General features: G+C 49.3%; 1 protein-coding gene across 23 annotated transcripts in view; it reads left to right on the forward strand.

The window, feature by feature from the left end:
* The window catches only part of MUC4 (mucin 4, cell surface associated), a 49,927-nt gene extending 34,970 nt beyond the window's left edge, over window positions 1–14,957 (forward strand). For 11 of the 23 annotated variants that reach the window (XM_086401227.1, XM_086401117.1, XM_086401126.1 and 8 more), the window contains 14 exons: window positions 212–420; window positions 1,317–1,407; window positions 1,824–1,991; window positions 2,504–2,605; window positions 3,242–3,475; window positions 4,576–4,713; window positions 6,369–6,550; window positions 8,074–8,233; window positions 9,168–9,347; window positions 9,736–9,809; window positions 11,279–11,343; window positions 11,429–11,667; window positions 13,499–13,661; window positions 14,350–14,957. In XM_086401227.1, the coding sequence (XP_086257353.1) occupies window positions 217–420; window positions 1,317–1,407; window positions 1,824–1,991; window positions 2,504–2,605; window positions 3,242–3,475; window positions 4,576–4,713; window positions 6,369–6,550; window positions 8,074–8,233; window positions 9,168–9,347; window positions 9,736–9,809; window positions 11,279–11,343; window positions 11,429–11,667; window positions 13,499–13,661; window positions 14,350–14,542 (2,193 nt within the window). In that variant the 5' untranslated portion in view covers window positions 212–216 and the 3' untranslated portion in view covers window positions 14,543–14,957. Of the gene's footprint in view, window positions 1–211; window positions 421–1,316; window positions 1,408–1,823; window positions 1,992–2,503; window positions 2,606–3,241; window positions 3,476–4,575; window positions 4,714–5,322; window positions 6,551–8,073; window positions 8,234–9,167; window positions 9,348–9,735; window positions 9,810–11,278; window positions 11,344–11,428; window positions 11,668–13,498; window positions 13,662–14,349 lie in introns of those variants that run through there. The other 12 variants (XR_015164045.1, XR_015164044.1, XR_015164047.1 and 9 more) reach the window with 6 other exon arrangements.
* The last annotated feature ends 1,838 nt before the right edge of the window (window positions 14,958–16,795 follow it).

The following is a 16,795-nucleotide window of genomic DNA, read 5'->3' on the forward strand; positions in this document are numbered from 1 at the left end:
AGTTGCTCAGTCGAGTCTGACTCTTTGTGACCCCACGGACTGTAGCCTGCTAGGCTCCTCTGTCCATGGGATTCTCCAGGCAAGAATACTGGAGTGGGTAGCCAATCCCTTCTCCAGGGGGATCTTCCTGACCCAGGGATCGAACCCAGGTCTCCTGAGTGGCAGGCAGATTGTTTATCGCCCTGCCAATGTGGTACCTCCTTTTTTCTAGCCTGGATGGTCGGGGACCCTCACATCACCACCTTGGATGGTGTCAATTACACCTTCAATGGGCTGGGAGACTTCCTGTTGGTCCGGACCCAGGACAGAAACTCCTCCTTCCTGCTGCAGGGCCGCACTGCACAGACACGCTCAGCAAATGCCACCAACTTCATTGGCTTTGCTGCTGAATACCGCTCCAGCAGCCTGCACCCTATCACAGTGAGTTGGAGGTGGGGGCACTCCCCTCACACAATGCCTTTAGCTCAGGGACCTTCAGCTGGAGACTAAGGCCCAGGTGGAAAAAGAGAAGGAGGAAGGGAAGGGGCTAGAGGCAGTGAGGAAGCGTCCTGCCAGAGCAGTGGTTCAAATCAGGAGTTTGGGATTAACAAATACACACTACTATAAATAACATAGGCCTTCCCCAGGTGGCTCAGCGGTAAAGAATCCACCTGCAATGCAAGAGCCACAGGAGACGTGGGTTCGATCCCAGGGTTGGGAAGATCCCTTGCAGGAAGGCATGGCAACCTACTCCAGTATTCTTGCCTGGAGAATTCCATGGACAGAGGAGCCTGGCGGGGCTATAAAAAGTTAGACACAACTGAAGTGACATAGATAACCAACAAGGACCTACTGTATAGTACAGGGAACTCTACTCAGTATTTTGTAATAACCTATAAGAGAAGAGAATCTGAAGAATTACATATATATATATTCTATGTATGTATGTATGTTTGAATTGCTGTGCTGTACACCTGAAACTAACATGATTTTGTAAATCAACTGTATTTTAATATACATAAAGAGTCAACCCTGGAGACACTGGCTTAAGGTCCTGTGAGATTGAGGAAACAACATCCAGCACCTTGTATTCCTTAGAGTAAAATAGGGATAATAATATTACCTACCTCACAAGGCTGCTGTGAGATTTAAAAGCTAATCTCTGAAACGTATCTTGCTCAGAGCCTGGCCCAGGCCAAACACCCTCATGCATGGTAGCTAGCATCACCTCATGGTCACACGCCCCATCACTTTCACCATCGTCCAAGCCCCAGGCTCCTTCCTCTGTTTCCAGCCCTGTGCAGGTTGGGCTGAGGTCTCTGCCAACTCCCTTCCAGGTTCAATGGCTCCTTAAGCCCAATAACACAATCCATGTTCAGCTCAATAACCAGACCATAGCATTTGAGACTAACGGTGAAGATACAAAAGGTAGGCTGGGCCTCTCCTGCCTCCCTGGGCCAGGGTCGGCGGGGTGCCCAGCACTGGGGAGCAGGGTGCTGGGGTGGAAAGGCAGTGGTCTTGGGGCGGAGCAGCATGGTCGTCACCCCACGGTCCCTCCAGCAGCTGTGCCGGAGCAACTTCTTCACTGGAGCCAGGCCTTAAACTTCCCTCTTCATGTCTCTCCTTTCTCTGGGGCCTCCTCCTCAGTCCCCAGGGAGAAGAGGGTGGGATGGGCCGCAAGCATGTCCTGTGAGTGTGCTTCTCCAGTGGGAGAAGGACCGTGCCGGGCATCTCCCAGCTGCTTTCAGTCTCTTCTCTGCATCTTTAAACTTTACTGCTGACAAGTCCTGGGCCTCCAGGGCTCCAACGCTGGCTTTTTCCTCATTTGTCTCCCAACATTCTAGACCAGGAGATCTTCAACAGCTCTGGAGTCATAATGACCCACCACGGCTCCACGGTATCAGCCAGTTTCGATGGTGCTGTGGCCATCTCCGTGCTCGCTATCTCCAACATCCTCCACATCTCCTGCAGCCTTTCGAAGGGGTATCAGAACCACACTGAAGGCCTCATGGGTAAGGAGTGGGCAGCACTCTGCCTCTGGAGCAGAGCTCAGATCCCCAGCCCACAGGCAGCTTCCCATCCAGTGCACCTGCGGACATCCCGAGTACAGTTTTCTTTTCTCAGCGGAGGAGGAGGTGGGACCTCTTCAGCGGCCTTTGAGGCTCACTTCCCAGCCTCCCTAAGCTGCAGGCCTGGGCAGCCGAGGGGCCACTGAGGATGGGCTCTGGAGAACATGGGGCCCAGCAGCCGCCCTTCCCCCACCTCCCTCCCTCCCTTGGGCTTCACACCCTCCTTTCATCCCCACGTTCCCTCCCTTCTTTCTCCACTTCCTCCTTTCCCTGAAGCAGAGGGTAGGCTCTGAGGTTATAGTCCTCTCCCCTCCTCCTGAGCAGAGAGCAGATGCCACCGAAAGAGGCTTCCCAGGCCCCCTACTCCTCCCCACATCTCCCTGTGCCCTGTTGGATACTCCCTGGGGAAGGGAGGGCCACCTCCCAGGGTGGCTGAGTCCTGCTTTGTCCCCCAGGCTTCTGGAACGGCAACCCAGACGATGACTTCAGGATGCCCAATGGCTCCACCATACCGAAAAGGAGCTCCGAGGAGATGCTTTTCCACTATGGAATGACCTGTGAGTCTGGGCCTCAGGGTCTTTGAGCAGATGGGGCAGGTCCCGGGTGAAGGAAGCTGCTGTTCTGTCCCCCTCAGGCCTATGGGAGCGAGACCTCTGTCCTTCATGAGAGAGGAGTAGAAAGGAAGAGATCTGGGGATGCTGGTGCCACCTCAGCTTTGTCCCCTCCACCCCAGATTTGTCCCCTCCATTCCCATCCCACCCACAGTGCTTCAACCTGGAAGAGAAGATGAGGGAGGTGGGTGGCCCTCACTCCCTAGAGCGGGGGTTTCCAGACGTAGAATCTGGAAGTCACTCTGTCCTCCCCAATCCCAAACTATATAAAGCAAGGGTAAGGGGTGGACACAGGTGGCACTAGAGATAAAGAATCTGCCTGCCAATTCAGAAGACTTAAGATACAGGGGTTCCATCCCTGGGTTGGGAGGATTCCCCTGGAGGAGGGCATGGCAACCCATTTCAGTATTCTTGCCTAGAGAATCCCATGGACAGAGGATGAGCTTTAGTCCATAGGGCCACAAAGAGTCAGACATGACTGAAGTGACTTAGCACACAGCACACACAAGTGGTAGACACAACAGAATATAGCTGGAGCCCCACCCTGGTGCCACCATCATTGCATCAAATAATGTGTTTTAGGGAAAATCAACGGAACAAGCCTTTTTGGCAAGAGGGACGACCATTTGCCTTCCAGCTTCACCCCTGTCTTCCTTTCACAACTGCTGCGAAACACATCCCTGAATAAAAATTTGACCTCTTCTTGTCATGGAGATGATCAATGCATCTTTGATGTCCTGGCTACAGGAAGCGAAAAGCTCGGAAATGACACTAGGGCGATATTTAGAATCTACCAGCAGATGAACACTACCCTGAGTAAGTGGTGTGAGGCCTGGGGAGGCGTGTGCAGAGTTAGGCCACAGATAAGGAGATGGCCTTCCATGACACTCCTTTGAGCTACACATTTGTAAAATTTAACAGATTGTTTTGCTCAAGCTATTGCTCTACTCAAACCTTCCCATGACTTCCCAGCTCACTCTGTTCTTAATGATGACCTTCAAAGCCCTATCCAGTCTGACCCCATTGCCTCTCCAAACTCTTCTCCTAGGACTTCCAGCCCCACTCCCTCCACACCACCCCCACTGGCTTCTTTGTATTCCTCAGACATGCCTGGCTCCCTACCAACTCAGACTGCACATGCAGTTCTTTTTGCCTGCTATGCTTTGCCCTAGGCTGCCTGGCAGGCTACCCCAGGTGCCTGGCGCCCCTTACCTCCTTCCAGTTTCTATTCAAATGTCACCTTCTCAGCAGTGTCTTTCTTGGCTAACCTGTCTAAAATTTCACATTCACCCACACTTCCTATTTGCCTTCCCTGTTTTGTTTTTCCTCCTTAGCCTCTATAACTATCTGTTAACAACATATTTTCTAATTTTCGTAGGTATCTTTTTTTATTATTTGTCTGTTGCTGCATCCTCACTACGTAGAACAGTGCCAGCCATAGAGTAGGTGCTCAATAAATATTTGTTAAGTGACTGGCTGAATGAATGAATGAACAATGAAATGGAAATAGCAGGGCTCCAAAACACAGAGGCCAGTGAAAAGGTTACACTCCCTCTCTATTCCTGACAAACACAATGCCGATGACGTTACCCTCGTGGTTTTCAGTCCTCTTCCAAATGTAAAACTCCTCAATAGTCTGAACAACGCTGTCCTCTGATTCACTTCACATTACACCCAGCATAGCACTCTGATCAGGAAAGAACTTGAAATAAATTCTGTCTGGGAAGAAGGTTGGGCAAACAACCACAGCCTGATTTTTCATGGGTTTGTGAGCTGGTGCACAGACTAACTCCTGTTTCTGGAGATGGGTCCCAGCCTGAGGAACGCCTCCTGCAAGCTAGAGGACTGAAAAGAGATGGCCCAGAAGGTAAGGGAGTATCCTGCCTTAAACCCCACATCCCTTCTTTGTGTCTCAGATCAGTACCCACCCTCTATCAAGGGTCCTGATGTGATAAAAGCCTACATGGGACAGACCACAGTGGTTAATTACACCAGCGACGCTAAGGACATCACATTCACCCTCAGAGAAAACTGCACGGACTTCAAGCTCTTTGGTAAGAACACTTGGCTGGGGGTTAGCGGATAAAGTCAGAGTCAAACTTTGGGTAATTTTGCATTATTATATCCTGTGCAACTTCATGTCACTTCTTCACTGGAATATCCAGGACCAGCATTTCTTAGGCATGATCACTATAATTCAAGTGTACACCCGTGGTGGATTCATGTTGATGTATGGCAAAATCAATACAATATTGTAAAGTAATTAGCCTCCAATTAAAATAAATAAATTTTAAAAATAAATAAATTAATTAAAATGATTTCAAGTTTGGAAAAAAAAAAATAGGTGCCCCGCCCCCCATCGCCAGTGAATAGCAGTGATGGGCTTATGGAGATTTGGCCAACTAGCTAGATTGCCTCTGGGCATATACAACTTATTCAAAGATTCATTTCATCTCAGTCTTGAAATATGTTACTAAATTTAAAACATTGCCTATCTATTAAGAGAAGGATATCACATGGAACAAGATTTAAGGAAATACAAAACCTTTATTTGGTCCATTTCTCACTATTTTTCTGTTTGTCAACCGTGTTTACCTCACTTTGTCTCTCCTTGTCTGCTTTTCTGTGCTTGGGCCAAGGAAAGCTTCATCTTTCTTTCGCAGGAAATGGTGTGAAGACTCCAGTTCAGGCCTGTAACCATGATCCGGCTCAAGAGTCAAAGCCCAGAGAACTCCCTGGCAGTCCAGTGTTTAAGACTCAGCTCTTACACTTTCACTGCCATGGGGCTGGGTTCAAACCTGGGTGGGGAACTAAGATCCCACAAGCTGTGCAGCGTGGCCAAAGGAAAAAAAAAAAGAGTCAAAGCTCACAGCAAGTAGCTTGCCTTCTGTTGCCAGCACTAGTTAAGCTGGTGACTGTTCTTTGCTAAACCAAAGCCCTTAGGGACCTTATTCTGAACTCCGAACACGTCTCTGACTCATTTTCTTTCTCTGCACATAAGAAGGGATGCTTTGGCTGCACCCTGTTGCTCTACATGGCATCCTCCCAGGTGTCAAATTAATGGCACCAGGAAATTTTCCCATCCACCTGGCTCCTATCCTGAAGAGCGACGACCTGGAAGTTACACTCATCTGTTCCCTACTATCAGCTCTTCTCAATCTGCTGTTTTCAGGAGACGTTCTTAAAAACACAAGACAGGCTGGATCAGAAGAGTACTTATTGATAAGTAGCAGTGTTTCACTGTAGTCTGCTGTCTGAAGCAGGCTGGCCAAAATTCTAGGAGATGAGGGCAGTGAAATCAGGGCGAGGGTGGGGCTGTTGTGAAGCTGAAGTCAGTTTGGGCTGCAGTTTAGCCTGGGGAAGTGTTGGGAGGTTGGGAGCAAGTGTTGGAAGGATCCTGGCCTTCATCCTCCGTCCCCCTCCTGATGAACCATTCTGGTGCAAGACCAGGCGTCTCTTCAAGGGGCGGGGCAACACCTTCTGCTTGTGGAGTGCTGCCCCACAACCACTGAGTTGGGCTGGTGCCACCTCCAGTTTGGAGTGTAATCAGGACCACCCCAGGAAACTAACCTTGCTCAAGGAAACGCCAGAGAAGATCAGAGGGGTGGTCTGAGAGGGGTGGGGGAAATCCAGCATCCACACCTGAGTTATCAGGCAGCAGAGCAGATGGGGCTCCCAACTCTCAACAGTCTCGTCTTCCTCGGGACAGAGAATGGGACATTGCTATGGACACCAAAGCTGCTGGAACCATTTACTCTGGAGATTCTAGCAAGCAGTGACCAGGGAAGCTTGTCATCTGTACTCAAGCCAAGGACAGTGGTCTGTGAGTGCAAGGCAGAGAGCCAGTGTTTGTACAACCAGACCAGCTGGGTGAACAACTCCTCCCTGGAGGTGAGTGTTAGACAACAGAATAGGGGCGGTTTCCCTGTGGGGGGGAAAGGAAGTAGGAATGGAAAGAATGTTGTCCTTCAGCCCCTTTGTGTCAGGTGTGTGTTGGGAGTGGGGTAGTGAATGGAGCAGATACCAATCTCGGGTCACAAACGTACGAAAGTATAAGAAAGAACTTTCTTTAATGCTTGTAGCTCAACTGAATTTTTATCTCCCAGCTCCCATTCAGCCAGGTTGGTAGGAAACTTCCACCTCAGGCTTTCTTGGAGTTTCCCAGTTGTTTCCAGCTCCATGGTTCTGGAATAAGACAGAGAAGCGTGGGGTAGGAAGGTGCCTATGCAGTCCCTGGGCCTGAGTCTACACAGATCCCAGCTCCAAGGGCCCTCCCCTCAGGCTCCGTGGCTTCTGTGCTTTGTTCAGACAAAAGAAATCTCCTGTAAGTTGGCTTAGGGTCCCATCTGCATAGAAACACTGCATAGCCACTGTTTTTTGGGGGTGGGTCATTTTCACGGTATTGGGAGGAGAAGTACAGATCCCCTCTGATCTTAGTCCCCCTCCAAACCCTTTTTTTCCCCCTCTTCCTCCAACTGAAAGAAGCATCTCTTTAGCAGTTTGGAGAAAATCCTTCTCCATTCAAGTTTCTAGCCAAGATACCTGGCCTAAGTCACGAATTTGGCCCCATCTCTTTTGTTTTTTCTTGTCACTTTTGAGGGGAGCCAGAAAGGAAAGTGTTTGGCTGGCAATACTCCACCACCCACCACCTCTTTCACGTCTTACACATACACACCCTCCTCCTGAGGCATGAGCAGAGAATCCCCACTTGAAGGGACGGAGGTAGAGGAGTCCAGAAGGCAGAAAATGAAAAAAATACAGATTGGGGGAGGCGGGGTGGGAAGGGGGAGAGATTGAAATCCATACAGTATTTTAGATAATCCAAGATACCTAGTCTTGACAGTAGAAAGTATTGAAAAGTTCCATTTCAGGGAGCTTTCGAGCATCATCTAGTAGGGGAGATAGAAAGAGAGACGTGAACTTGCTGAGAATCTGGTTGGTTCCCCTCCCTGTGCCCTTGTTCTAGTTACCGCTTGCTCTCACCGTGCTCAGCACCAAGTCTCCTTCTTGGGTGGGAGTCAGCAAGGGAAGGGAGAGCAGCAAACTGGGGCTTATGTGGGATCCAGTATTCCAGAGATGGGAGAATATTTTTTTAGCCACCATCTTACCCTAGAAAGGATTTCAGGCAAGGGAATTTGCTGTGAGAGGGAAGAGGCTGGGACCCCGGGGCAGGGGCTGGGCACAGAGCTCAGGATGGCCCAGGGAGGCCACATGGCCTGGAGGACAGCCTGCCCTTGACAGGGTCGGGTGGGCCCAGGGCCTGTTGGAGAAGGTGGTCAGTGGATACCAACATAATTAAGACAAGGACTTGGGATCCATGGGTTTTAAGACCAACAGGGTGGGTTACAGCAACACCCCAGAAACCCTTAATGGTCCAGCTCCTTGGCCGCCCAGTGATGAGCAACCCATTCTAGGCAGCGGACTGCAAGTGCGATGGGAATACCTTCGGCCGCTACTGCAACTACTCCAAGGACCCCTGTGACGAGCAGTGCTTCCCGAATGTGAAGTGCATTTCCGGAAAGGGCTGCGAAGCCTGCCCCCCGCACCTTACTGGGGATGGACGTCACTGTGCATGTGAGCTGGGAACAAGGCCTTGGCAGGAGGAGGTTCTGGGGACAAGTGACATCTCGAGGGAGGGCCTAACCATTTCTCCCCACTTTCCAGTGAGTCTTTAGAATGTTCAGTGCAGGTAGGTATGATAAGGAGGTGAGGTGGGTATCATAGGTGTGAAGCTGAAGAAGAGGTTGTACAAGCCTGGGGGAGGGGTCAGAGCAGAGCAGCCTTGAGGCACTGTTGGGAGAAACCCAGGGCAAGAGACTGAAGACGGCCTGGAGAAGGGAGGAGACTTCCAGCAGCATCCGGGGAACCAGAAGCCAGTGGCAGTGGGCCCTCAGGCTCCTGGGGATTTTCAGATATGCTGGGCCCAGGGTCTCTGCATTTCCCCAGTCAGGACATTTGGGGGCAGGGGCTGCTGTGGGCATCTGGCAGCATGGGTGCCTCATCTTCCCTTTGAGTCCTCCTCCCACCATCTGTTCCTTGACCTCTGAGCCACCAGAGTCACTGGGGACATCACAGTGAGGCGTCCACTAAGCCCCTGAAGCGCCCCAGTGAAATCTAGAGACCACTACATATTCAGAGCAGAGACCAGAGAGGGTAAAACCACAGCCTCATAAATGCAGAAAAGGGGACGGAAGTGAAGAAAACGGGCTGGTGGGTTTTCCTGGAAGAGGGTCCTTTCCTGATGGGGAGGGTCTGATAAACACTCCATTCCCTCAGTGGAAGTGAGAGAACCCTTACCTAGCAGAGAAAAAAAGGGTCGCCTGGCAAAGAAATGTCTGGAAAAAGAAGAAGGATAGTTTGGGGTTCAGAGTGGCCCACAGATGGAACATAGTTTAAGTGGGCTTTGTGAGAAAGAAACCTAGCCTGTCCTGGGAGCAGCTTTCCCTGGGCTGGGGCATGCCCGCTGGTGCCTAGTGTGGTGCTGCTGACCTCTTGGCTCCCCCTGCAGCTCTGGAGAAACCCTTCCTCTGTCAGAATAAGTCCTGCCCTGAGGACTACTGCTACAACAACGGCTTCTGCTCCGTCTCCCACACTCTGGGCTGCCAGCCCGTCTGCACCTGCCCCTCGGCCTTCACCGACGCCCGCTGCTTCCTGGCTGGGAACAATTTCACTCCAACCGTCCATCAAGGTTAAGACCAGATCCTCTGCCATCCCCACTTCTCTCGTCTTGGGTGAAGTTGGGGGACTCCAGGGGCCAGGCTAAATCCCTCAAACCCACAGGACAGAGCTCCAGATTTCCCTCAGGTGGTGGTAGATTGTAGGCTATGAGAGCGAGTGGGCGGCAACTGTCACAGCGGGAATCGCTGGCCTGAGCCGTCTGCTGAGAAAAGATTGAAGGTGACCTCACAGCTCAGCACAAGTCAGGGGACCCTTGACCGTAGTCCAGGGTGCACTAGGGTGAGGGTCAGCAGACTTAGCCACTTCTTCTGTGACCTTCTGTCAGCGTAGGATAGTGTGGTCTCTCTGAGCTGGGTAAACCTGTGAGGTGATTATGAATCTGCTTTTCCCATCTCCAGAGCTTCCTTTAAGGATCATCCAGCTCTCGCTCACTGAAGACGAAAATGCCTCCCAAGCAGATGTCAATGCCTCGGTCAGTGCTGCAGGCCAGCTCTGGGTGGAGGGCGGGCCTTGGCAGGTTTAGGCAAGGTTTTAGCCCTGGCTTCTGCCTTCTGAGTTTCAACATCCATCTGGATTCTACTGCCAGAGGAGGCAGGAGCCTCTTGCTCCAGGGAAGGCTGAGGATGAGGAAGGCAGGAAGGCCCAGGATGAAGATTTCCAAGTGGGGTGGAATGGCCAACTCTCAACAAACAGAGTCCGAGGTGACTGGGTCAACACAGCCTCTCCTCCTGAGCATCACTTGGGACCTGCACTTGGATATTATATGGAAGAAACAGAGAGGGTGTTTCACATCAAGGAAACCTTCCTTGACTTCCCCGAGGGACGTCCTCTTCCTGGCTCCCATGCCCTAGTCATTGCCTCACAGGCACAGTAGCACAGTAGTTGTTACTGAGGCTCTCGAGTCCTGCTGCTACTGCTGCTCAGTCACTTCTGTTGTGTCCGACTCTGTGCGACCCCCGTGGACTGCAGCCCGCCAGGCTCCTCTGTCCATGGGATTCTCCAGGCAAGAATGCTGGAATGGGTTGCCATTCCCTTCTCCAGATGATCTTCCCAACCCAGAGATCGAACCTGGGTCTCCTGCATTGGCAGATGGATTCTTTACCACTAAGCCACCAGGGAAGCCCACATAGAATCCTAGCTGGGCTCAAATCCTGGTACTACCACTCACTAGAGCAGGTATAATGATTAGACAAGTTATTTGATCTTCCATCTGTAAAAACAGAAATGATGATAGTTCTTAGGTCAATGGTTTGTATGAAGGTTTAAATGATTATGTAAAGTGCTCGGTTCAGTGCCTAGAACACAATGTGTTAAAAAAGATTGTCCAAATAATTATTACTGCTGCTATTACTACTACAGCACTCTACACTCTGTTTAGTAAAATCTGTTGACATTTGTATACTGAGCCACACTATGGCCTTTGAGAATGGACTGTTCCTAAGTCATACTGATATCCCCTGCACCTGACTGTCCCCTAGGTCTGGCTAAATATAATTGATGTTCATTATACACATGGGGACAGAATGAATGGGTAAGTCAGGAATTAGAGGCAAGTTAGGAGCTATTCACTGAAAGTCCGTCACTCACCAACAAACTTCTATTAAGCAGGGATTGTGTGCCAGTCACCAGACTAAGCTGGGGTGTGGGGATGAAGAAATGATAAGAAACATTCTGGCGGTCCAGTGTCCTCATATTCAAAGAAGGAAATAGGGAGTTCCCTGGTGGCTTAGTGGTTAGGATTCCGAGTTTTCACACCTGTGACCTGGGTTCAATCCCTGGTCAAGGAACTGAGTTCCTGCAAGCCGAGGGGCTCTGCAAAAAAAGAGACAGATATAGAGAGAGACAGGGATGAATAAGTTCATTGAAGTGGGAAGGGTCTCCTCTGTGGACTGGGCCTCACCCTTGCTTCCACTCCCCACCCAACCCCCATCTCTGCTCTAGGTGGCCTATAGACTGAAGAACCTGGAATTGTGGGCCTTTCTCTGGAACAGACAAGTGGATCAAACGTAAGCGGGACTGTCCCTGCCTGGTCCCCAGGTCCTCCCCCAAACTCCTCTCCCCTTGGCCCCTCACTGTGCCCCTCCCGTACAGTAAACCCTCAACGGCACCAGCCTCAGGAACCTCCCTTCGCCACTGGAACATCATCTCTGAGTTCCAGTACCGCCCTGAGGGCCCTGTCATTGACTTCCTGAACAACCGGCTGCTGGACGCAGTGGTGAAGGCGTTCTTACCCCCGGCTCCCCAGATGAGGGCGAAGAGAAGTGGGGGGCCCAGGAACAACGTGGCCTTCCATTCCATCTCCAGGAAGGACGTGAACAGTGTGATGGCTCGTGAGTCACTATCTGGGGGATAGCTCCTGGGATAGGTGAGGGGGTAGGTAGGCAGTGAGAGCCTGTCAGAGGTCTGCAGCCCACACAAACCCATAGCTGAAATGTATTCTACAGTGGGCCACAGATAAGAAGCAAGTCAATTTAGTTTTTTTGTTGTTGTTGTTGTTTGTAATTTTTGAGAGAAATTGTGAACATTTTACCCACTAGCCTTCTAGATTCAAGAACAGGAGCACAAAGTACTATTTGGTGAGTCCCCATGTGTATAATCCCCAGCTGCTGCTTTCCATCGCTGCCAAGGTTTTTCTCTCTCTAAAACTGTTAATGATTTGGTTAAAAGGCCATTGCACTTCATAAATATAAACAAAGACATTCCTTCTGGCTTTGGCCCCCAACTGGAGATAGTAAGTTGAAAGCTGGAGACCTGGCCCATGGGCAGAGACTCCCTTCCTGAAAAAGTGTGACCCTCTGCAAAAGCCATCCCTAATCCAGGTCTGAGTACCCCCACCTGGAAAATGAGATGGGATTTCCGAGGTCCCTTTCAACTCTGACAGCCCCTAATTATGCTGGAACAGGAATAAGATAGGTTGGCAAACTTGCCAGAGAAGGAAAGAAATAGCTCACTCTATTTTTTGAAGTCAGGCAGAGAACTGCCAGGGACTATGCCAAACCCAAGAGAAGCTGCTGTTACTTGGATCAAACAAGAACTTCTTTTAAAATCCAGGCTAAGCCTCTTCCCTCCCAGCGGCAAAAATTTGAAATCCTCCAAACTACTATGTGTGTGTGTGTGTGTTTGGGGATGGGGAGAAGTAGGGTTGGGGATAAGGCAATAACTACTCCAGACCTGATTGAATTTTAGTAGCAAAAACAAAACCCCCACAATTTTTATGATACAAGTACAATATGTTTATTATAGAAACTTCAGGAAACACAGATTAACAAAAAGAAAAAAAACTCACCTATAACCCCAAACCCCAGAGACAAACCCATTTTGTGCATATTCTTTTGAACTTTCTTGTCTGCATAGGAACCTTCACATAAATAAATATCAATTTATTTATTTTTTTATGATAAAAGGATCAAGTCATGCCTAATGTTTGATAACCTCCTCGTTACTCAAATAATTGTGAACATAATGGTTGGATGGCTTCACCGACTGTATGGACATGAGTTTGGGTAGACTCCAGGAGTTGGTGATGGACAGGGAGGCCTGGCGTGCTGCAGTTCATGGGGTCACAAAGAGTTGGACACGACTGAGCAACTGAACTGAACTGAATGCCTTGTCTATTGTATACACATTCCATTTGGTATTTTATAACATACATGCTATATTTTAAACAGAATGTTATACTAATAGTGACCATTTATTGAGGGTTACTGTGTCAGGCACGTACTGAGTACTCTGCATATATTGTCTCATTTAAACATCTAAGCAAGGTAGTTTCCTTTTAAAAATAAGGAAACTGAGGTTGAAAGAGTTAAGAAATTTCTCCTAAATCACACAACTAGTTAGCAGTAGAGTTTGAGTTTCAGTTCAGTCTGGCTGACTTCAAAGCATACGCTCTTAACCAATGCATATCTGGAGCTTATCAGTTGCAAAATATGCTTTGTTTTTGTTAAACAAAGCACCCTTTTTGTTAAACAACTCCATCCTCATGAAACATTGCTGCTCTTATAAACCATGCTGCTCTGAACCTTCATGAACACATGTAGTTTTCCTGTGAGTTCTAAGTATGTCTCAGGATAAGTGCCTGAACATGCAATTCCTCACCGAAAAGGTATAGGCTTGCTGTTAATCGGTTGTTTCCATGTTCACTTGTGTCCTACCCGACAGTGAATGTGAGCATGCTGGCAACTTACTTGCAATGCAATGGCTACAAGGACTACCACCTGGTCTACAGCCCCCAGGGTGGCTTCACCTGCGTGTCCCCCTGCAGTCAGGGCTACTGTAAGCATGGAGGCCAGTGCCAGCACCTGCCGGATGGGCCCCGCTGCAGGTACCTCATGGTGTCTGAAAATTAGGACAATTCCCTTTGCCACTGAGAGAACGGGGATCAGAGAAAAGGGGAGATGGGAAAAAATGTGTGAGTGCCCATGCTGGGTGGAGAATAAAGATAATATATTACCTCTGCAACTCAGACCAGCTACTTGGGGGCAGGGGGGTATTATGCCCATTTTAAAGATGAGAAAACTGCAGCTTAGAGAGCATAAGAAACCCAGTAAGTTAAGTAGCAGGATCCGGGCTCCAAAGCTAAACCCTTACACATGATCTTACTTCTTGGGTGGACAGCCTGCTATCTCCTGGTAGAAATGGAACCCTCTGTCTTGGGTCTAGACCCGGCCCTCCTTAAGATTACCACTCAAGGGTGGTCCTCTCAAACTGGCGCCCTTTGCCCTGTTACTTCATCACCAGTAGTGAGGGGAGCGCACTGAGCCAAAGGCCTGCTAAGGAGAAGGGCAGCGCCACCCGGGCCCTCTTGTCACAAGAGCGCCCTCCCTCTTCGCTCGTCCCCACTGGCAGACACACCCAGCCCGCTCCGCGTCTGCTCCATGGAGAGTTAGGGGCAGGGCTGGGTTTGTGTCTGCGCATGCTCACCTGCGGCCAACCTTTGCAGGAGAGGAGGGATGGGGAGGATCAGCGCTAGCCTCCTCCCCTGCTGACCGCGTCCCCTCCTCTGTCCCCAGCTGTGTGCCCTTCTCCATCTACACGCCCTGGGGCAAGCGCTGTGAGCAACTGAGCATGAAACTCGGAGCCTTCTTCGGGATCCTCTTCGGGACCCTGGGCGCCATCTTGTTGCTGGGGGTCACGGTGTTTGTGATCCTGCGTTTCTGGGGCTCCCGGGCCCGTTTATCCTACCGGCTGGACTCCGAGAGCTGAGGCCTCGCCCCGAACACGAACACGGGCTGCTGTGGCCTAGGATACCTCCGGACCCACCCCAGCTTCACCTGCACACACTTTCAGGCATCGTGCTTTTGGGATACTGGAAAAAGGATGATGACTGATGACGATTCATTATTCTTCAAGAATGATTAATGGGAATGAATAATAAAGTCAAGAGCACACCTTGTCAGTACAGAAGACACAGAGGCTGACAGGAAGAGGTCATAAAGATCTATTATAAAAATAGATGGGTTCTCACACAGACCTACCCACAGAGAGGACACCGACCTACAGAAACATGGCAGTCACATATCAAAGTTGATGAGGTGATGGCTCGAAATTTAAAACCAAAATGCATTTGCGTACAAAACTCTCCAGTTCACTTCTAATTAAAGCCTATTTAAAAAAAATCCCTCTGGCTTTTTGTGTTTCCAAAGTCATGGATTTCATTCATGATTTTCCTCTGATGGCTGAAGGCCTTGGCACAGAAGGTGGAGGGAGCAGAGGTCAACTGGACTCAGTCCTGCTTCAGCCCTCAGTTACTCCATGTTGGGAAGTTGGGTTGCTCCAGCCCAGACTTGGATCTTTTCTTCAGCTTCCACATCACTTTCTTCCCCTCCCCACAACACAAGCCAAGGCCTGGCCCTCTGAGGAGGATGGTGAAGATACCCCAACAAGGAGTATCCCCAACTCTCTCCGAGGACCCCTCCCTGCCTTTCTGGTCTGCTGCTGACTGTGTTCCCTGGAGGAAGGATTGAATCATGACAGCTCCCTTTCCAGGAGCCACTCCATCCTTAGATCTAGGGTCCCCAACCCATGATACCCATTTCTCTTTCCTTTCCTGGGTCCCAGTCAGAGCTTTTGAGCTGCTCCATCCCATAGTTCCTTAGCTTCATTCTGCTTGTTCCCAGGAACCTGATCAATTTCCACCCCATCCTTCTCTCTTAGCAGGCAAAATTTTATCCATATCTGATAGAACAAATCCAGCAACAACCGGTCCACACCTCCTGTGTCTAGAGCACCTCAGTTCCAGCTCTATGCAGACACTAGATAGTTGCCTTTTGGTCTTATCCCAAACCCATAGAGAGAGAGAGAATCTGATTGGTCCAGCTTATGTCAGTTGTCCATCCCTGATCCGAGCAAGTGTAGCCATAGGGTATAAAAGGTGATCACATGATACAAACTTGATGTTCAAGCTCAGACTTGTAGATGTGTGTGAGTGATGTTGAAGGAAGTTCCCAGAGAAGCTAGATCTCTGATCTAAGCAGAGCCTCCAAACTGCTTTTCATTAGAGAATGACTTCTCCCAGCAGATGAAGCTCCTGCCAATATGTACAACGCTGTTGTTTTACCTTCAAATGCCCCATAGTGTAATCAAGTTTCCATATAGAATCACATTCATTTAATCACAGCATTCATGTGTCAAGAATTAAGCACACTGGAATTTCCTAGTAGTCCAGTGGTTAGGACTCTGCACTTCTGCTACCTCCACTAGAAGGGGCATGGATTCAATCCTTGATTGGGGAACTAAGATCCTTTATGTTGCATGGTGCAGTCAACAAAAGAAAAAAAGAATTAAGCACATAGCTCAAATGGGTTCACTGGTGAAATCTATTTAACTTTTCAGGAAGAAATTCTACCAACTCTAAAATCTCTTTCAGAAGATTGAACCAGAGGAAGTCTTCCTAACTCATTCTGTAAGATCAGCATTTTCCTAACAATAAAACCAGAAAAACACATCAGAAGAAAATAAAGTTATACATCAATCTCTCATAAACATAGATGTAAAATTTTCAACAAAATAGTAGCAAATCAAATCCAACTATGAATAAAAGTATTATACACCACAACTGAGTGGCATTTATCCCAGGTCTGCAAGGTTGGTTCAACATTTTTAAATAAATTAATGTAATTTATCATGTCAAAAGACTGAGAAAGAAATCATATGATCATATCCATGCTGCTGCTGCTGCTGCTAAGTTGCTTCAGTCATGTCCGACTCTGTGTGACCCCAAAGACGGCAGCCCACCAGGCTCCCCCGTCCCTGGGATTCTCCAGGCAAGAACACTGGAGTGGGTTGCCATTGCCTTCTCCAATGCATGAAAGTGAAAAGTGAAAGTGAAGTCGTTCAGTTGTGTCCAACTGCTAGTGACGCCATGAACTGCAGGCCTCCAGGCTCCTCCATCCATGGGATTTTCCAGGCAAGAGTACTGGAGTGGGTTGCCATTGCCTTCTCCGATCATATCCATAG

This window comes from Bos grunniens, chromosome 1, assembly GCF_055505025.1.
Source record: "Bos grunniens cultivar Pamir isolate PY7600 chromosome 1, Bosgru_T2T1.0, whole genome shotgun sequence".
Lineage (NCBI taxonomy): Eukaryota > Metazoa > Chordata > Mammalia > Artiodactyla > Bovidae > Bos > Bos grunniens.